Source organism: Cladophialophora immunda (genome assembly GCF_000835495.1).
Source record: "Cladophialophora immunda strain CBS 83496 unplaced genomic scaffold supercont1.3, whole genome shotgun sequence".
Classification (NCBI taxonomy): domain Eukaryota; kingdom Fungi; phylum Ascomycota; class Eurotiomycetes; order Chaetothyriales; family Herpotrichiellaceae; genus Cladophialophora; species Cladophialophora immunda.
In genome coordinates, this window is record NW_015622543.1 from 2,890,362 (window position 1) to 2,908,985 (window position 18,624).

The 18,624-nt window shown below is 53.2% G+C and overlaps 5 protein-coding genes across 7 annotated transcripts; 2 read left to right on the forward strand and 3 right to left on the reverse strand.

Moving 5' to 3' along the window:
* The first annotated feature begins 77 nt into the window (after window positions 1-77).
* Window positions 78-3,604, forward strand: PV07_05449 (uncharacterized protein). Its single transcript, XM_016392346.1, has one exon. It carries the CDS (start codon window positions 543-545, stop codon window positions 3,123-3,125), a length of 2,583 nt encoding a protein of 860 aa, XP_016249865.1. The 5' UTR covers window positions 78-542; the 3' UTR covers window positions 3,126-3,604.
* Window positions 3,605-4,324: 720 nt separating this feature from the next.
* On the forward strand, window positions 4,325-6,723 carry PV07_05450 (cell division control protein 42). 3 transcript variants are annotated; one of them, XM_016392348.1, is made up of 6 exons: window positions 4,325-4,643; window positions 4,708-4,892; window positions 4,969-5,052; window positions 5,107-5,226; window positions 5,441-5,938; window positions 5,991-6,723. In XM_016392348.1, the coding sequence occupies exons 3-5, from the start codon at window positions 5,033-5,035 to the stop codon at window positions 5,880-5,882; spliced, it is 582 nt and encodes a 193-aa protein (XP_016249867.1). In that variant the 5' UTR covers window positions 4,325-4,643; window positions 4,708-4,892; window positions 4,969-5,032; the 3' UTR covers window positions 5,883-5,938; window positions 5,991-6,723. The 3 variants fall into 3 exon arrangements, with proteins under 3 accessions (XP_016249867.1, XP_016249868.1, XP_016249866.1); XM_016392349.1 differs by having other exon boundaries at window positions 6,005-6,723; XM_016392347.1 differs by having other exon boundaries at window positions 5,441-6,723.
* A 433-nt stretch (window positions 6,724-7,156) lies between these two features.
* PV07_05451 (uncharacterized protein) lies at window positions 7,157-12,327 on the reverse strand. The gene is made up of 4 exons (XM_016392350.1): window positions 12,235-12,327; window positions 10,272-12,181; window positions 9,955-10,060; window positions 7,157-9,647 (listed from the first exon to the last, which is right to left on the reverse strand). The coding sequence occupies exons 2-4, from the start codon at window positions 12,146-12,148 to the stop codon at window positions 7,905-7,907; spliced, it is 3,726 nt and encodes a 1,241-aa protein (XP_016249869.1). The 5' UTR covers window positions 12,149-12,181; window positions 12,235-12,327; the 3' UTR covers window positions 7,157-7,904.
* A 540-nt stretch (window positions 12,328-12,867) lies between these two features.
* PV07_05452 (DNA-binding protein, 42 kDa) lies at window positions 12,868-14,804 on the reverse strand. Its single transcript, XM_016392351.1, has 4 exons — window positions 14,643-14,804; window positions 14,462-14,589; window positions 13,519-14,358; window positions 12,868-13,453 (listed from the first exon to the last, which is right to left on the reverse strand). The coding sequence occupies exons 1-4, from the start codon at window positions 14,693-14,695 to the stop codon at window positions 13,209-13,211; spliced, it is 1,266 nt and encodes a 421-aa protein (XP_016249870.1). The 5' UTR covers window positions 14,696-14,804; the 3' UTR covers window positions 12,868-13,208.
* A 94-nt stretch (window positions 14,805-14,898) lies between these two features.
* On the reverse strand, window positions 14,899-18,177 carry PV07_05453 (uncharacterized protein). The gene is made up of 4 exons (XM_016392352.1): window positions 18,124-18,177; window positions 15,976-17,953; window positions 15,732-15,920; window positions 14,899-15,635 (listed from the first exon to the last, which is right to left on the reverse strand). Exons 2-4 carry the CDS (start codon window positions 17,884-17,886, stop codon window positions 15,525-15,527), a joined length of 2,211 nt encoding a protein of 736 aa, XP_016249871.1. The 5' UTR covers window positions 17,887-17,953; window positions 18,124-18,177; the 3' UTR covers window positions 14,899-15,524.
* Between the last annotated feature and the right edge of the window lie 447 nt (window positions 18,178-18,624).

An 18,624-nucleotide genomic window follows, 5' to 3' on the forward strand; every position in this document is an offset into this window, starting at 1 on the left:
CCCCTTATTTCTGATCCCCTTCCCTAGCCACCCATTTCAATTTGGCACTTTCCTAGACTCTAGACCCCCCCCCCCCCGGTCAATTGATTGCTTCCGTTTCTGAGCTGTTTCCCTCATTCTTCTGCTGGTTCACCGTTGCTCCTCCTTGATTTTGGCCCTACTCTCTCTTCTTCATTCTCTCGCTACCTCCTCGTCTCTGACCCATCTTCTCTTCTATTCCCATCATTTTGTTCCCTTCATTCACTCGTTCCATTCCTCTGAGCCGATCTTGTTTTCGATCTTTTCCTTATAGACTCCATTCGTACCAGTCCATATTCCACCAGCCATTCGTTTATGTACAGACGCTCTGCCTCCCCGAGTCCTCTCCGCATCTTCAGACAGAACCTGCAGCCAGTCGTTCCGCTTGCGAAGCTCGAAACAGTGCTTTGACGGCCAGATTCGTGCTTCTTTTCACCCCCTTCCCCCCCTCTCCACAATAAGAAAGACGAACACCACCTGTCCTTGGACCTGGTCCTGGGGACACGATCCATCAATAATCCCATATGCTTGCTGCAATGCAGAGTCAGGACGTGTTTGGGGGATTTGGCAGCCGTTATGCTTCTTCAAAATTTGGGACTGATAATACAGGCTTCAGTCATGGCGCGTACAATTCGAACCACACAGGCTATCCTCCATTCGCCGATCGCAACATGAGAAAACCTGCCATTCCTTCGATAGCTACTGCTACCAAAGATCAACAACATAGTTATAATGTCACCGAGCAGACTCCGGCTACCGCCTTTGATATGAATTTCACGCCCTTGTTGCCTTCTCAGCTTTTGCTGGGCAGCCCTTTCCAGCCAGGGTCTCCTGGTTCCTTCGCTTCTCCGCAGTTTCCCACCTTCAATCGCTTTGCCCCGGGAACAAATGCTCTTCACACGCAGACTCAGCAGTATCAACAGAACCAACATGCTCAGGCCCAACTCGCGAGTCCTACTCAGCCCAATGCCAATCCGCTCTCGCCACAAGCATATCATACGGTCATGTCACCGGAAAGCTATACGGCACAGTCCCCAACCGGCTTCAGTGGCCTAGGTGGTGCGGCATTCGGGCATTACCAACCCATGGTAGGCATGGGCAACTCATGGATGACTGGTACAAGTCGCACAGTCTACTTGGGGAATATTCCAGCGGATACATCTGCCGAGGAGATCCTAAGTCACGTTCGAAGTGGTCAGATCGAATCCGTGAGGCTACTACCCGAAAAGAACTGTGCGTTTATTTCGTTCTTGGATAGCAGCTCTGCGACGCATTTTCATTCGGATGCCATCTTGAAAAAGTTGTCAATCAAGGGTCATGATATTAAGATTGGTTGGGGAAAGCCGTCCCAGGTGCCTACGTCGGTCGCTCTCGCTGTACAACAGTCGGGTGCGTCGAGGAACGTTTATCTAGGAAATCTTCCCGAGGACATCACTGAACAGGAGATTCGAGAGGACCTGGGCAAATTTGGGCCCATTGATACTGTCAAAATGGTTCGTGAGAAGGCGATCGGCTTCGTTCATTTCCTCTCCATCAGCAATGCGGTCAAGGCGGTGGCCCAATTGCCACAGGATCCCAAATGGGGTCCTCCGCGGCGCGTCTATTACGGCAAGGACAGGTGTGCCTACGTTTCCAAGACACAGCAACAGAACGCGGCACAATACTTGGGCATCGCTCCCGGCTACGCCCACGTTCTCAATGGAGCTGACCGCGATTTGATATCCAATGCCCTGGCACAGCAGTCGGTCGCGGCAGCTGCCGTTGCGACTACTGCAGGCGGCGTCAATAATCTCGGAAATCGAACTGTCTATCTTGGAAATATTCACCCCGAGACCACCATCGAGGAGATTTGCAATGTCGTGCGCGGAGGTCTGCTTCATCACATCCGATATATCCCTGATAAGCATATCTGCTTTGTCACGTTCATCGATCCCACGTCTGCTGCATCTTTCTATGCACTGAGCAATCTTCAGGGGCTGATGATCCACAACAGGCGGTTGAAGATTGGCTGGGGCAAACACTCAGGAGCTCTCCCGCCCGCCATTGCTTTGGCCGTGAGCGGAGGAGCCTCGCGGAATGTATATATCGGAAATCTCGATGAGAGCTGGAGCGAAGAACGGCTGCGACAAGACTTCTCCGAGTACGGTGAAATCGAGTTGGTCAATACTCTGCGGGAGAAAAGCTGTGCCTTTGTCAACTTCACAAACATCGCCAATGCCATCAAGGCGATTGAAGCTGTCCGACAGCGGGAGGAGTACAAGCGGTTCAAGATCAACTTCGGCAAAGACCGGTGCGGCAATCCTCCACGCCAGAACCTGAACAATGCCAATGGCAGCCAACCACGTCTCCAGAATTCTATTGACAGCGCCGGGTCCCCCGCTGCGATGAATGGATTTGACCATGCTGTGTCGCAGTCGGGCTCTAGCCCCACGAGATCAACTGTTCCTACAGGACCCAAGGCATCATTGGGACCACAGTCTCAAGTCGCTGCGCGCCAGCCAACTCTGGCTGCGCCAACACCGTCAGCAATTCTGAACGCAGGTAGCAACAATCCGCTGACAATGTATCTGTCACATGTGTCGCAGCAGCAAGCTCAAGCTGAACAGGATTTGCGGGACGACTCCCTGACATTTGCCCAGCTACAGCAGCAACAGAATCAGGCTCTGGCGAACCAACAGGCCGCATTGTATGGTGAGATGCCGAATGGACACAGCGGAATGGACATGCCAACCTCGTCTCACATTCCTCGACAGAGCAGCATCAGCGGCGGATTCAATTCTAGTTCTCTGAGCAATGGCGCGTCCACTACCGTTGGAGGGCTCCTGGCCCCGACGAATACTGGGATAGGGGCGAGCAGGAGTGCCCATTCTCGAGCAGTGTCGCTCCCGGCGTTTTCGCAAGAGCTCTTTGGCGGCCAGCAGTCTACGCAACCAGGCCCGTCGTCGTCACGCGGCTTTGGTGGGCATGCGCCTCAGGGCAGTTTTGGTGGGTTTGGATCTGTTTTCGGCACTGGCTTCGGGACCAGTGGGTTTAATGGACTGGGATTGACGAGCGATGGCCGTGGAGGTCTCTCCGGCTGGGCTGAGGAGGAAATAGGGGCAAAATAAATGGAACAACTAATCCGTGGGGTTTGGGACTGTACCGGTCTGGGGGCATCTGGAATTGCACCTTTGCTTTGAATGAGGGTTTTAGTGGTGATTTTGTTTTGGCTATACTCCGTTCTAATAGTGTGGGATTATGGCGTGAACCAAAATGCGCGTTCTGATGCGTCCTTTGACTGCATCCTTTGAATTTGTGACGGAATTCGGGCACGCCAAAAGACGACATTTGGACATTGCTGCCGCCTCAAGCCATGCTACCAGAATGTACATACATTGGTCTAGCGACGAAGGGTGGCATGGCTCGAGGCATAGAAGGGCATGACGCAACACCGTGATGGGTCAAGGGAGGTATCACCCGCGCTTGTGCCGTGGTGTAGTATACTTGATAGCAAATGTGATGGATGGACAAGCCTCGACTCGACCAAAGCATTTCAGTTTGGGAGCAAAGATATGTGAGGTCTGTGCAGGATGAGATCCTTGGAGACTCGGGCATGAGAGGCCGTCAAGGCCGTTTCCCCCTCGATGGAGAGGCAGCCACCGGCTCGTATTCAACGCGTTCTGGGCGGACATGGGAGGAGTTAGCACTCGTGTGACGGTGTCCCGGAAACCACCAGGAGGAGCCGTTGGCCATGATGCGAGGGAGCGATAAGCCCAGCTGGTCGACCCGGTTCTTTGTACCCAAAAGCCCATGAATTGCGTGCTCGAGGGGACGTGTTGGGCGCCAAGCTGAATTTCGTGGTCCGACCATGTATCCGTCGCCAGGTCTGGGGCTTGACTTTTCGCGCAAGAGTTTCGCGTTTCGAGCCATGCCGGATCGAGCATCGCACGGAGGCTTGCGTGTTGTCAAGGTTGAGAAAAGATAGGCGAGCCCTTTCTTTTCCCGCTGCTGCAAGTGACAGGTGCAATCTTGAGTTTGATGAGAGTCGCCGAAGGAGTGAGCGGCTTTTGGGGGGAGGGAACCACCCTGCTACTCCGTTCAGCCTAGTGCACGCATTGGGGCCCTAGGGACTGCTAAGCTGCGGTTGCCAGGGCTAGGGCAGGGCGCTGCAGGCCTCCGTACCAAGCGGACCGCGGGCGGCTTCCAGGCTGAATGGCGCCCAAAGACAGGCAGCTCCGCCCCAAAAGCAACCCCGAAGCCACAGCCTATTGAGCCTAATGCTAGGCCTCGGCCCCCATACCCTTTATTTTCCCTCCCTCGTCTATCGGGGCAAGCTGCATTCTCCTTCCATATCTGCGTCTCCATCTCCCATTCCACGTCGGTCGACCTCGTCCATCACGTCTCTTTCCAAACCTTGTCCCTTATCCATTCCATCCTCGCGCGCCTCCTCCCACAACTTGTCATTTCCGGTAAATGCCACTGCTCTCTTGCTGAGGACTAGACTTCCTTCAGGATCTTCTGTTTCTTGAACATACCCGTCCTTTCTCTTGCTGGTCAATTTCCTCTTCGATCCTGATCGCTAGGGCCGTTGACCGCCCTGCTCTCTGCTCGCGCCTACCTTCGACCCGCCCTTCGCTTCCTACCTTGTGAGCATCCGACCGTGAGAAAAAAAAAAGAGACGGAATACCATGAGCTGATGGAAAATGACAGTATTGATTCTCCAAAACACTCGATATCACGCACCAGTTCTAGTGACAGTCATTCCCCGTTGGACCTCCCTTACCGCCCTCATATTACGGGCAGAAAAGTGAAGTGATAACTTCGAGCCTCACAAACACCGCCTGTTTTAAATCTCCTCTCACACGATCGTTACCCTTTGACTCCTCCTTACTCTAGTAAGTTTGACAAAATGTTATCCCGTCTCAAAAACATCGCGCTGGCGACACGGAGACTAAGAGTGCGCCCCATCAGACCCTTGAACCCGAGCCGCATTCGTCGCCTTGAGGACGACATATTTGAGATAGACGAGAACGGGATGGTTGTTGCCACGATTAAGTGAGTCTACTGGTTGAGGCTGGGTGAGACGGCCGAACTGACATTCCGACACAGGTGTGTGGTTGTCGGCGACGGTGCAGTTGGCAAGACATGCTTGTTGATCTCTTACACCACAAACAAATTCCCCTCCGAATATGTCCCGACAGTCTTCGACAACTATGCCGTGACGGTAATGTGAGTTCTATCTGCAATCTTTTCAGAAAGCAGCGCCCAACTTTTCGGGTTCACGCAATCACATTTCTTGAAGTTCTGCTTGCCCCCGAAAGCCCTGGTGACCTTTGTCTCCAAAATCGATTTCTTTCTCGATCTCGTCGCTCTGATGGCCTTGGTCCCTTGGGCACAACACTGTCGAAGCCTGAGCACGTGAGCTGACCGGGGGGGCGCTTAGGATCGGTGATGAGCCATACACGTTGGGTCTTTTCGATACAGCTGGACAAGAGGATTACGACCGCCTTCGACCATTGTCATATCCCCAGACCGATGTCTTCCTTGTGTGCTTCTCTGTCACATCGCCAGCCTCGTTTGAAAACGTGAGAGAAAAATGGTTCCCGGAGGTCCACCATCATTGTCCCGGAGTTCCTTGTCTCATTGTTGGCACCCAGACTGATCTCCGGGACGATCCATCTGTCCGGGAAAAGCTTGCAAAGCAGAAGATGCAGCCTGTCCGCAAGGAAGACGGAGAAAGAATGGCCAAGGATCTGGGTGCCGTCAAATACGTCGAGTGCAGCGCCCTAACCCAGTATAAGCTCAAAGATGTGTTTGACGAGGCGATTGTGGCGGCGCTGGAACCTCCACCAAAAAAGAGCAGCAAGAAGTGCACGATTTTGTGATGGCGGGGCCAGGGCTCTTCGGACACTGAGCAAGGGGATTCCTTTTTCGTTCCGAGGTTCGTGATACATTTGCTGTATCACAATCGAAGTTTCTCTCACGCTAATCAGATTTTGGATACTAGCACAATTCCTTCCGTTTTCCTTCTCAGGTCTTTGCTCCTACGTCCGCAACTTTTTCTCAAATGCGAGGGACGTTGGACTCATTTTGGACATGCAAAGACTCGATGGCATCTTGACAGACCTTTCCCGGTGAAACACAAGACAGTTTGTGCCATCTTCCAACTCAGACCGACATCTCCTTGCTAGAGATGAAGCAGAGTTCACAGATGCAGTTTTCCGACCTTCTCTTCCCGACCACGTTGGACATGGGGTGGTTTTCATCAGCCATTCAGGGGCGTTTGATCTAAGGGCGACCGGGAAATCGTGCAGGGAGTACATGCGAGAGGATGGGCAACTTACACGAACAACGACTGGTAGCTTTGGGGGATCTCAAGCTTGGGGCGTCGTATGGCGTTTCTTTATCTTAGTCGAGAACTTCTTGTGCACTTTGAATCTCGGACATGGCTGTGCGTTCACTCCATCCTATCGCTGGCTGATCGCCATTCGGACCATCGGGACCGACAGACAAATGCCAAAGAAATGTCCCTTTCCACAGCTTTCCGTCCCTCGTTCCGATCACAAGAGTCATTCACGATTCCTGCCCAAAGGGATACTGTTGTTTTGAAGTTTTCCTACTCTTGACGCTACATCCCCCTACCTTGTAGGCTGTAGCATTAGAATCGAAGCTGGTCTTGGTCAGTGCCACCAGTGCTATCTATAGGCAGAAGGTGTTGTTCCCTCAGTCCCTCTCTCCCTCCCGCGATCTTCTTTCCTTCTTCCCACTATGTGTCCATGTCCATGTCCATGTCCATGTTCATGTTCCATGTTTATATCTAGGTACATTTCCTCATCCACGGACGTGTAAGCACGTCTCAAGATACAAAACCCCGAGGACAGGCGAGGCGGGGCAAGGCACGGTAAGGCTATGTAGGTGCGGCGGGGTGGGGACGCTGACACAAATAAATACAATGTGTCCCCGTCCTCTGTGACACGACGAGATATCGTCGTCTCTAATGGCACTGTAGTCCTAGAGACGGGTACGAAGGAGACAAATAGAGAGAGCAGAGAGCAGAGAGCAGAGAGCAGAGAGCAGAGAGCAGAGCTATGGCCCAATGGTCAATGCAAACCGAAACAGGTGGGCGCCCGTGTATGATATCTTGGACCAGATACGTACATAGATACATAGGTACTTGGTGTCTCTCTGTCTGTCTGCCTGTCTGCCTGTCTCAGTCTCCTTCAGCCGCTTCTGCTCCTGCTGTGTCCTGGCTCGTCGCAACAGTCACTCAATGGGAAAAAACACCGTTCCATCTAGAAGCCACAAGGCGCTTTTCCCGCCCTTGTCCCTGGTCTTTTAGTACATACGATACGAGTCTGGCCCGTCGATTCTTACTAACTACAACTAAAACCCCATCCTCCCCCTCCTCCTCCATCTTCCCTGCCGTACACATATGTCGCTGGACTGGACCAGGAATACAGCATCAGTATCAGCATCGCCTTGAAACAATACAACACCATCTCGCGCCCCAATGCCTGCGTGTCACACTTTTGAAAAAAGCGAAATTGGTGCTAACGTATCACGATTCTCATCTGCCTTTGCTCGAGTCATACATTGGACCTGTGGACCAACTCGGCAGCCAGAAAATGCTTCAAAACTTTGACTCCAAAACAGGATTCCATATCCCAATTCCTCGTCTGAACGGGCTGTGATGTGTCTGGTTGCTGCAATAAAGCCTCCCCTGCTTTCAGTCTCGCATCTGACCACTCTGTAGATAGGGCTTTCCGTCTCTGCACACAATCTCTGGGGCCAAGTCTCACGCTTGAGTGGGTGCTGATGTTACGGTAGCGGCCTCGGGAGGTATCTGGTAACCTGGACTGTCGGTGGGTGCTTCAGACCTTGAGTTTCCAACCAAAGGAAGCATAGAGTCAAGGCGACGTCTCCATCCTGTCGATACTGTTCCGGTTTCCAAAACCCTGTGCTGCCGTATTCGTAGGGCCGTTATATCTTGCTGGGGTCTCAGTCCTCAGCGGAAAGAAGGCGTCGAGCCATCGCTGATCAGCTTCCTCCTTAGCTCGCCGTCGTGCTGCGGCCTCGTCGACCGGAGCTGGGCGAGCTTCTTCTTCTTCTTCTTCGTCGTCGTCGTCATCGTCGGATTCGATCTCGTGGACCTCGACAGTGTCGCCGTTCGTCATTTTAGGATTAGAAAGGTCATCCACAGAGGCCATGTGCAATGCTGGATCGATAGGCAGATCATCATCGGCAGACGGTGGTGTCGAAGTTGGCAGCCTGTCCAATGGGAGTATTCGTAGGGTTGGATCAATATTGGGATCTTGGGTAGGAGGAAGCTCGTCGCCAGTGAAGCTGCCATCGAAAGACTCAGCATCCATGGATATCGAGCGTGAGGTATTCGTAGCGTGGCCCAAAAAGGCAAGTCTTCTGTTGATGAGCTCTTGCAATTCGAGGAGTTGATCAAGCTCGGTCTTTTCGACCGCGTTCACCACATCAGAGGGAGCTTCGCTAATCAGTTGATTAGTCAGTTCTGCCAACGCGTCTCCAGAGTAGCCGTCGATGCCCCTCTGTGACATCTCAGCCAGATTTAGGACGGTTTGCTGTTCTCGGATCGATCGTCTCCGCAAGGCGACGTTTGCTTTGGCCGTCTCAGTGATGGCCAGAGCATTCGCACCCGTGAAGAAGTCGGGTTCTCGAATCTTGACGATAGTCTGCTGAGGCGGATGGTGAAGAACCGCACCATCAGGACGATATTTGCGGTTGCGTATCCGCTTGGGGGCGTCCATTTGTCTGGGGAAGGATTGATCCTCGTACCAGCTCTTTTTGACACGATCAATAAAATCCAGTCTGATACCCATCTCTGGAATTCGGTAAATTTTGCCATGCATCTGGACTTCCTTCGTTTTGTCAAGTTCGGGCTCGTCTTTCATGAGATCGACCTCGATGATTCCGTTGTTTCGGAAGCCTCGAGTTACGCTGACATCGAGTGGTACCGCATTCTTCGGCTTGCGTAATCGAGGCACGCGACCGAGCTCCCCGGGAGCTTTCTCACTCTGCCGACCAACAGCCACCAGATCGTGTTCGACGTGGAGAGGACACCGCCATGATGCACCGGGTTTGTCACCCGGGCGGCGGCGCGGCGGCACTGCAAGAGGAGGATCTATACAATCCAAATGCCATCTCGCTGGGCAAAAGTCACAAGGAATGATGTCCCGGCCGTTAGCAGTCATATCGCAGCGGTAGCATCTGATGATGTGGCCTTTGCTGTCGCGAGTCTCCTTGTAATTGGGCTCCTCGATAAAGCCAGCTCGGTTCATCTTAGCCGTGTTGTTTTGGGTGCGGGGGAGGCCAACTTCTTCATACTCGCCCTCGTCTCCCGTTCGAACTCCCTCAAAGTAGTCGCGGATGTCGGAAGGAAGTGTGTAGGCTTTCGGGATAATATCGTCGACGCGGCGAATCACCATGCCAAAAAGCCCGGATGGATGAGGGACCTGCTTCGTTCGCCGGCCAACACATCGCGGACAGAACCATTCACCTTCGACCTCTTCATCCGGATTCAGGGGCGGCTCCAAGCAGGCATGATGGAAAGAATTCGTACAGCCATCACAGCAAAGAAGCTTCCCTTCGCCACCGCACGAAGCGCAGAACTCGTCGTTATCCTGAAAAATCAAGTCAGTAATTGATAGGTGCAACATCAATCACTATGACCGGTGGGGAGGTCGACAACAAAGACAGATCAAGAAATCTCGAAGCAACGGAGAAGCAGGCAACGGAAAGTGGGCAGGAACTCGGGATCAAGGAAAAAGAAAGGCCCCAAAGAATGATGAGGACGGGATTAGAAGGGGGAGTCAAGGTGGTAAGGGGGGATCGCAGGCTGGAGCCAATCGTGGCAGGACTCGAGCCTGGTGTGGCCGGGGGGGAAAAGGAAGAAAAATTGGGTTGGGCTGCCCAGGGCTTGTCTCGTACCTCTGCGCCTGAATCCGCTCCATTCAAATTGCCGATCCCAGCATCACGCCTAGGCCCCGCACGTGCAATTCCTGCCGTGATTCCGCCATTCTTGGGCTTGTTGGGCCTATAAGTCCAAAGTCAGCCAAGATATCCCAAGGCGCATATCGAAGAGCGATGAGACGGTTTCCCCAGTGGCAGTCTTCCCAGACAGGTCGGTGGGAGCCTGGCATGGGAGCCCTGACCCCCCGGATTATCTCAACAACATCCACCGCCCCCAAATTATCTCACTCAAAGCGCTGCATAAGGGATTATAGAGATCAGAGGGCTATACGTACGATACCATAACCCGCGCAGATTTGCGTGTTTTCTGTGCCGGGTGAAGCCTGGTCGACCTTGGGGTCGCACCCCGGGGGTGAGCGTTTGCCACACCCGGCGGCGGTGGTGGTACAAGCAGCGGACCAGGAGAGGATGAATCGGGCGTCGTATCCTCGAAATCATCAACGTCCAGCTCATCGTATCTTCTCTTGCGACCGGTTCCGTTGGCCAAGGTGTTTTCAGGCGGAGCCTGAGCGCTCACGGGAGACGTCAATGTGGCGGTGGGAACGACCAGGCGGTTTGGATGAATGACGGGAGGAGGAGGATTGTCGATAGATGTGGGTCGCACTGGATGGCTGTGGACAGGATCGCGTTCGTGGCTCTCGGGTCGAGGAATGGTGTTGTAATCATGGAAGCTATCATCCAGATAAAGCCGCTTCCGTCTAGAAAGCTCATCAATGTCGAACTCGGTTTCTTCCCGCGATTTTTTGAACTTTTTGTTGGAGCTCGTCCTGGACGAAGTTGCAACTTCTGGAAAGGATTGTTTGGGAGCAGCGTGAGAAGGGAGAGTGGTGGCACTGGCAGCTGAACGGAGTCTGTTGCCAGCTGCCGCCCGGCTTGCGGCTTGGCGCTGTCCAGCTGATCTGGATCGGCCACCCCCTGCCGGCTCGTCACCATGTGGCTCCCAGGGAGGTGGGATTTCATCAGGGATCGAGGGAGCCGATGAAAGCGACGAGATGGTAGACACGCTGCCCGATCTTTTCCGCTTGTGCGGTGACGAATTGGAGGCGTGGTGGATAGATTTTCCGCCGGGTTCAGCGACGTCCACAGAGCGCAAAATTGTAGACGGCGACACTGGCGCTTCTTCAGAGCCATATGCAGCTGCAGCGCGAGGAAGGTTGAAGTAGAGGTTGATTCTGCGAGGCCGCTCTTCGGAATACAAGGGTGCGTTGGCGTCTGAGTGGTGAGGCTTCGGTGAGCGGTCTCGGTGTTCAGGGGAGGCAAGGTCGTTGAATATTTGAGGAGAATGTTGATATGGGCTCGCAGACATCTGACTTTCTCTCCTATGCTGCTTGACGCCCGACTTGATGTAGCGCTTGAAAATTTTAAACTGCTCGGAGGAGGGAGATTTGTTGACCAAGGCCTCCAACACATTCCACAACTCAGGGTTCAGCTGAGCATCGTCGCAGATTCTTTGAAGCCCACGTACCAGATCTGGCGTGTTCTTCTGATGCGCCTCCTGTACAGCACGGTCGATATGGGTGCGAAGACGGTCTTGCCGTAGTTGCTGCTGAATTGATAACGGTTTGGGCGAAACATGGGTGGTCGGCGTCAATGACAACGTGGCGGGAGACGGCGACACCGTTGTTGCTTGTGGCATCTCTGCAATATCTCTCCGAGGAGGCCGACCACGCGGGGGACTGGAAATGACGATTGTATCAGATGGCGGTGGATGGTTTGGTGGTATATCGGACAATATTTCAGGCTGCTCGGCCTCAATTGTCGCTGTTGTGACTGCCACGTCCTCCTCCAACGGGGAAGCAGAGTCCACCTTTTCAGGTTCTGCCACAGGAGTGACAACCTCCTCCACCTGTGCGGGAGCTGGTCGTGGCGAGGGGCGAACATAGTTCAATTTGAGCTTTTGTAGCAGTCGTTGAGAAGGCGCCGTCCCCAGGGGCTGCATGTTCTCGAGCACACCCACCCTCTCAAGACCTTTTGTGTCTTCAAAGCTGGGGACCGCAGGGCGCACAGTCGGCTCAATCCACTTGTCCAGACTCGTCTGTTGACCATTTCTTGTCAAGAGATCCTCGGCGGGCTTTGGTGCAGCCTCTTTTTCCCCAAAAGTTGCGGGACTCGAGTAGCGGCTCGACCTGTGCCGCAACGATCTGGTGGCCATCCTGCCTTCTTTTCTCCGCGCCGCACGCGCCGACTGCTTGAGAATTAGTTCAGGGACGTGTCACAAGGTGCAAGACGAAGACTTACTGTAGCCTTGGATGCGGCTCAGCGGGCAGAGGGCGCAGGCTGTGACGAGGTGCGAGAAGGAGGGAGTTAATGGCGCATGGTGTTGTGGTTCCGCAAACGAGGAAATGCCAGAATCCAGTGGTGACAAAAGAATCGGGCAAGGGGCACTTAGCCTTAGCCTACTAGCCCACCGCCCAGCTGCACCCAGCTGCCCCCAGTGCACCCAACCAGCCTGCGCAGGGTTGCAGCTTTTGCCCAGTCGCCCGCCTGCCTCCGCAGCGGCGACCACTCGGCTTCCCTGGCTCCCCTAAACCTGTTGAACCCCCCAAGGCTGAGAGCTCCCTGTTTTGAGAGAATCCCTTTTTCTCTTCCTTTCCCTGTTTGCTGTGGACCTCAGAGTATTACCTCGCACCCACTTGTCCCAGAGATGTTGTAGGAACACACTCGCGACCGGTCACAGGCCTCTTAGATTTGTTTAGCTGAAGACAAGTCATCCATATACCACTTCTTGACATGATCTTAGGCAACAATCACTGTGTTCATCATGACGTGGCGACTTGTACAGCGCTGCCTCCCTGGCTTTTGCCCCTCTTCATCTACAGCCTAATGGGAGAGCCCCGTTAGTACGAGAACCCCTGGCAGAATCACATAAAATCATGCTTGCAACGGTTCTCTCGTTCATTGCTCTCTGGGTAGTCCTATTTTTCTGCTCATTTTCCATTCATTTTCATTGCCTCATTGCGTTGCGGCCACCAGAGCGGCGGTGATAAGCACCATACATGTGCTCTCCTTCCTGAGGTCCTCCAACGGTCCTGAAACACGCTTCTTCTCGGTTGTGAGCATTGGTCGCGTCAGATACCCAACCAGCTCTCATGCATCTCTGTGGAACGTCAAAGGCGACTTTCCCAGCGGCCCATTGACCTCGTTGCCCAATGACTCTTATGTCTGCCCAACCAGCTAAGAGCTTTCGGTGGCTTTTGGTGAGGACGAGCTGTTCATTCTTCGTCGCTATCATCATCGTCGTCGTCGTCGTCGTCTTCAGTAGTGGCGGCGGCCGCGGCCTTCTTGGCTGGCTTCTTCTTTTTCTTCTTGTTCTTGCTCTTGGAGCCAGTGGACTTACTGAGCGGTCGCTCGAGAATCGATAGAACTTCTTCATCTTCGATCTTCTTGTCCGACTTGACGGCTTCCAGATCTAGCGGAGGCGGGGCTGCTAGGCGTGTAAGGCCATTCTTTGTGATTGCTGCAAGAAAGACCCAGACAGTCAGCATGATGCGTCAAAATCAAACGCAGGATCATTCAACTTACCAATAGTGGTGAACAGCCGCGAGACCGGAGAACCATCCGCCTCTGCGGCTGGCTTGTATTCACGTAGAACTCCAGATCTGATGCACTCAACCACGCCGACCTTGCCGGCTCGCTCGTCATCCAGCTGGCGTAAGCTAAACGGGAAGGTGCCGAATTTCTTGACGATTTCGGAGAGAACCTGTCTCGAGCTCGGCCGCTTCAAGCCGTACGTCGTAGTGGTCCGCCTCAGCAGAGTAGATCGCTTGTCCAGCTCCTTGACCTTGCCAGATCCCAGACTCATGCCCATCTCGACTCCCCAGACCTCGCCGACGTCCGCTGAGCCTTCACCCTTGGCACCATCAGCAGGAGACAGGATGATCTTCTTCTTGCCTTCGATCTCATTTTTCTCAAACAGCCACGAGGTTGTGTGCTGGACGACGTGGACGTCGTAGGCTTTTGCGACCTTCTCAACCAGCGAGATGATTTTGGTCTGTGTAGGCGGCTTTTCGGCGGCAGCCTTCTTCTTCTCTTCCTCGGTGCCGCTCACCAACAGCCCCGGGGGCACCATGAGTCGGAGCAGGAGCTCATTGGCATAGTATGTAGCGAGCAGCAAGTCTGCCTCTCTGCCCGTGATCTCTGCCTTCTTGCCCTTCTCTTGTGGCACTACAACAGTGTCTCCGACAATTGCACCATACCCATCAATCTGTGCTCCCAACTGAATCTTGACCATCTCACCAGCCTTGATGGTCATGGCGGCGTCATCGGCGTCGGAGACCAGAGGGGTGAAAGGGGTGACATGGGCGCTAGGGGATATTGTGCAAGGGGTCGCAATTCCTTTGTTGATGGACTTTCCTTTGTAGACTGCAGAGGTGTGCATGTTAGATCACAATGTGTGGAGGAAGTGGTGTCCGCAGTCATAGTTGAGAATGCATCACCAACTTGTGACGCGAGAGAGAAGCCTCACCTTTGCTGAGCTCGGCCTCGAGAAGTTCGTCCCCCTTGATGCACAGGTCAACAATCTTTGCGCCTTCAACCAGCCATTTGGACACCTCCTCGAGGACTTTGTGGCTGATTGTCGCGGCGGTCTTGTACCTGAGCCTAACGTCAGTAAAATGCAGATCTACCCGTCGATGGTGCACATTTACTTGGTGAGGTTGTCTGGGTTGTTAATCCCTTCTGCTACTGCTGCATCGGCCATTTTGAGCAAGCAGGGTCGTCCAAAAAGATCACAGGTGAAGTTACTAGCATTCAACCCTTTTGAAGGGGATATTTAACGTAGTAGTTGGATAGTGGGGTGCGATGTGAATTTCCATTGTGTGGATGCGGGGATGCAAAGCTACCTATAGCGAGGCAGCAATGCTTTGACTGAGTCTTCCAAGATCACACGACCAGGGGAATGCCCTTCCTTCCACGACAGCTATAGTCAGTGACAGAACGATTTTCTATAATTCGAAGTATTCAAATTGATAAGGCAGCCCGTTGAGAAACAGCATCCAAGGTTTCTCTAAATCTACAGTACCGCTGCACTCTCGCCGCGCATATCGCAGGACAGAACAGAAGTAACTTATGGAATGTCTTTGAATGCACATCCAACGGCTTGCTTCACAAAGTCTCTATCATCGCGTAGCTTCGTTTCTTTGTCCCTAGTTCCGACAATGGTCTTCCCGCGCCCAGTCAGCCTCAGGTATCACTTTAACAGGGATGCGCCGGCTATTTCCGATCAGTATGAGGATGCAGTCTGCAGACCTCTGATCAAAATCTTAACAGCATGGCAATGTGGTGCTGCCTCGAAGCATCACCCTCGTTTCTGTGTACTGCTTCCTCGGTGTTGAATTCCTCGACTTCGAGGAAGCGTCCAACGAACAGAATGTGTGTAACCAAAAGGGAGTGACGTGCTCCACGTGACCTCAGCCTCGTAGCAGGGAAAGTTTCGTAGAGTGCTTAGGTTTGGGTGCACTTAGATATGATGTGTCAGGGTTGGACCATTTGAAGCCGCGTGTGATGCAATAATAAATGTTGTGAGTAGATCATGATCCCTTCGCTAGCCGATCGTCCACATTGGATCTGTGGATGCGGTTCTTGAGATGAGACTCAAAATTTGTAGCGCTGAGACCTTCGCCAGGTAGGTAGACTTTGCCCTGTGGATCACGGTCAGTTCCTATCAATGCTGGGATTCCAAATGAAAATGGCTGCTCGACAGACAAGAGAGACTACCAAACGGTGAGGGAACATACAAGACAGTCAGAGCATCTGATACGTGGGACGTATTTATGCGGAAAAGAGTGATTCGTCTCGTTGGGGGCAACAAGCTTCTGAGTCTTTGGGTCAATCGCTGTGTGCTTCATGAGAGCCTCGAAGCGGTCATTGGGGTACGTCTTCCGCAATCGTTCTAGATCTCGAAGAAGCCAGTCAGGCGGCGGGGGCTAGGGGAGAGAATGTAAGTACAAATCCAAGTCTAGCGGAGGTGAGGGAACTTACGGGAGGATTGATCGGACTCGGCGTTGCATCAACGGCACCTGGGATATCTGCAGCTGCTGGGACTGGTGATGGCGGAGGCGGCATGCCTGCGAGATTCAACGGAGCTGCGGAAACAGATCGGGAGTGGCTGCCAGGTCGTGGGCTGCCTTGATTCGACATATTAGAGACATGAGCCGCCCTGTCCTTGGCTCGTTGGGATCGCATCCACTCTCGAAGCTTAGCTTTTCCCACTTTCAATACCACAATCAGTTTGCCCGAAGTAGATTCTTCGTCGCTCTCTTCCTTGTAGTCCCTCTTCCTAGCAGAAGCTCGGCCATCGTGATGTGTAGGCGCAATCGACTCCGGTGTTGCAGATCTCACCGATGCAAAGCCGCTCAGATTCGATCTGATGCCAGCGGTGGCCGACAGCGCGGCATTCCTAATACCTCTAGTACGGGCAGTGCCTTGTTGTAACAAGTGAGTCGGAATAGCTGGTGAATCAGGTGCCGAATCTTCACTATCTGATTCGTCGGAATCTTCGAACCCGTCTCGCTGCCCGCGTGCTGACTTCCGGCTCGCCTTGGTAATTCTGAATATTCGACTCTCCTCCATGCTCAGAGCAGCCCCGGGAATGACAGATGAAACAATAAGCGACCGGATTGTGCGTTGGCGGTCCTTGAGATCTGGTAAAGCAGGACCCCCACGACGATTCGTTGAACGTTTCTGCCGCCTCTGTTCACGAGATATGGAGAGCTCAGTCCGCTCCAGGTCCGCTTCGTTGAGTTCGTACAGATATGGTCCATAGTCCTTGGCTGCTTGATAAGGACGAAACGTGGTTGGGAAAGGTGATGGCAAGAGGTTTTCTCTCAGGTCCGGATCTTCTATCAGCCGGCCATCGAATGGGTGTCCCGTAATGTGTAAGGATTTCGAAAACAATTGACATTGCTCACGTATGGAGTGTGCAATCGCAGTGGTGAACTCTCCAGCTAGGGATAAATCGGTCGTCATTTGCCGTGCAAACTCTTCGGGAGAGTTGAATGGATTGTTGATTTCCCACTCGAACTGGTCGATGAGTGTGTTTTGGCCTATAGTGATGTTGAGCTTGACCAAAATACGCATTTCATCATTTTTATAGGCAAAGTATGGCAGGGACGGCTCCCACGACTCGTCATCTGCATAGATCTGAGGACAATAGTCGATTATCTGCTCGCGCATATGGGTTGCGACCGCTTGAACGAGGGGCCGACAGTTCTGAACTTCGAGGCCGAAGTCTTCGACCAACTTCTCGGCGAAATAGTCAACGGAGGTCGTTCGGTCGTGGAGGTTCCAGGTGAAGGTATCCCGCAATTTGATTTTGCCCCAGTCGATGTCAAGCCGGATGGGCACCAGCTCTTCGCTTTGTTCCGCTTGGATGCTGAGCTCTTTCCGTGACACTCGAGGTGGTAAGGTCTTTTTCTTGCCGGGTCTTCTTTGACGTGGATATACTATGGGATCGCGGAGATTCTTTTCGTCTGTCCTGGGATTGCCATACCCCGCGTAGCCGTACCCAAAGACAGAGCCAGGGTCATGGTCCCGACGTTGTCGGAGGCTCTGATACAACGCTAGTTCTTGTTTTTTCTCTAGTGAGAGCAATGGATGGGCTAGCTGTTCTGCGTAGAGGGCCTTGTAGTGGTACTCATGGTCGACATAGACAGCTGCTTGGATACGATCTATCGGGGTTTCGCGCTTGCGCTTTCGATTGGCGTTGGGGCTGCCATCGTGGCCATTGGCCTCGGTCGACGAATCTTTCCTCACGACGTCAATGCCAGACGCGGCGAGGATCTCTTTTGCCCTCTCTTTGCCTTGCGCGATCGACTCTTCGGTGCTGGGTGCTGAGGGGGCCGGTTCAGCAGGCGCGGCGACCGCATTTCCACCGTCTGGGGTATCGCTCATGTCGACATCTCACGAAAGGAACAGCAAAAAACACAGAGTGAAGGGCCCACAGGGATTGGACGCGTATCTAGTGATAGAATTAGCCATCTCGAGAGACATTGAGATGAGGTCTGGGCTGGGAAGAGAGATGGACATTTTGGATGGGGCGATTAGAAGCCAGCCACCGAGTTTGTGAGCCATCGCCACAACCATGACAGAGACATTGGGAATAACCAGGGATAACAAGGTGATACATACCAGATGCGGCGGAGCTGGAGTCGATGCGCTCAAGAGCAAGTATGGGGGTCTGGTTGGTATGGGATCATTGTGGACTGGACTTTGTCGGACTCAAGGCGCAGTTTCGCGTCGGGGGCGCCAACGGCAGAATCGGGTTTAGCGTCTTTGTCAAAAGTTGGTCTGACAAGTCCAGCCGACATCTCGCTAAATCTTACCTTGCGTCCCGCGGCCTCCATCTTGGTCCATGATCTCACCCCGTCGAATACCACTTCAGAACTGGCTCAGCTCTGCGCAAGAGTTCTAGCAGTCTCCAATGTTTACAGGAAAATATGGGCGTGATCTTCTGGGAACTCCCAACCGCCCTGAGGCCTGTCTCACGAATGATCTGTACACTCACCACTCTGTTTCGGTACGACCGTCAATACCGAGCTCAAAGCAAGCGGTTTACAGGCCAAAACGCATAGTAAGTCAGCATTGAGTAAACGGTGCTATCGTGACAAGTTATGCAACATGCTTTTTGAT

Excerpts from the sequence above, each read along its gene's own strand:
- PV07_05449 (XM_016392346.1), top strand. The coding sequence starts at position 543 with ATGCTTGCTGCAATGCAGAGTCAGGACGTGTTTGGGGGATTTGGCAGC.
- PV07_05451 (XM_016392350.1), bottom strand. The coding sequence starts at position 12,148 with ATGGCCACCAGATCGTTGCGGCACAGGTCGAGCCGCTACTCGAGTCCC. Across the intron at positions 10,061-10,271 it reads TCTGCGCGGGTTATGGTATC|GCCCAACAAGCCCAAGAATG; the intron begins GTACGTATAGCC and ends TTGGACTTATAG. Across the intron at positions 9,648-9,954 it reads GAGCGGATTCAGGCGCAGAG|GATAACGACGAGTTCTGCGC; the intron begins GTACGAGACAAG and ends TTGATTTTTCAG.
- PV07_05453 (XM_016392352.1), bottom strand. The coding sequence starts at position 17,886 with ATGAGCGATACCCCAGACGGTGGAAATGCGGTCGCCGCGCCTGCTGAA. Across the intron at positions 15,921-15,975 it reads CGAGTCCGATCAATCCTCCC|CCCCCGCCGCCTGACTGGCT; the intron begins GTAAGTTCCCTC and ends TCTCTCCCCTAG. Across the intron at positions 15,636-15,731 it reads TCAGATGCTCTGACTGTCTT|GGCAAAGTCTACCTACCTGG; the intron begins GTATGTTCCCTC and ends CGTGATCCACAG.
- PV07_05450 (XM_016392347.1), top strand. The coding sequence starts at position 5,033 with ATGGTTGTTGCCACGATTAA. Across the intron at positions 5,053-5,106 it reads ATGGTTGTTGCCACGATTAA|GTGTGTGGTTGTCGGCGACG; the intron begins GTGAGTCTACTG and ends ATTCCGACACAG. Across the intron at positions 5,227-5,440 it reads AACTATGCCGTGACGGTAAT|GATCGGTGATGAGCCATACA; the intron begins GTGAGTTCTATC and ends GGGGGCGCTTAG.
- PV07_05452 (XM_016392351.1), bottom strand. The coding sequence starts at position 14,695 with ATGGCCGATGCAGCAGTAGCAGAAGGGATTAACAACCCAGACAACCTC. Across the intron at positions 14,359-14,461 it reads CGAGGCCGAGCTCAGCAAAG|TCTACAAAGGAAAGTCCATC; the intron begins GTGAGGCTTCTC and ends ACACCTCTGCAG. Across the intron at positions 13,454-13,518 it reads GCGGCTGTTCACCACTATTG|CAATCACAAAGAATGGCCTT; the intron begins GTAAGTTGAATG and ends TCTTTCTTGCAG.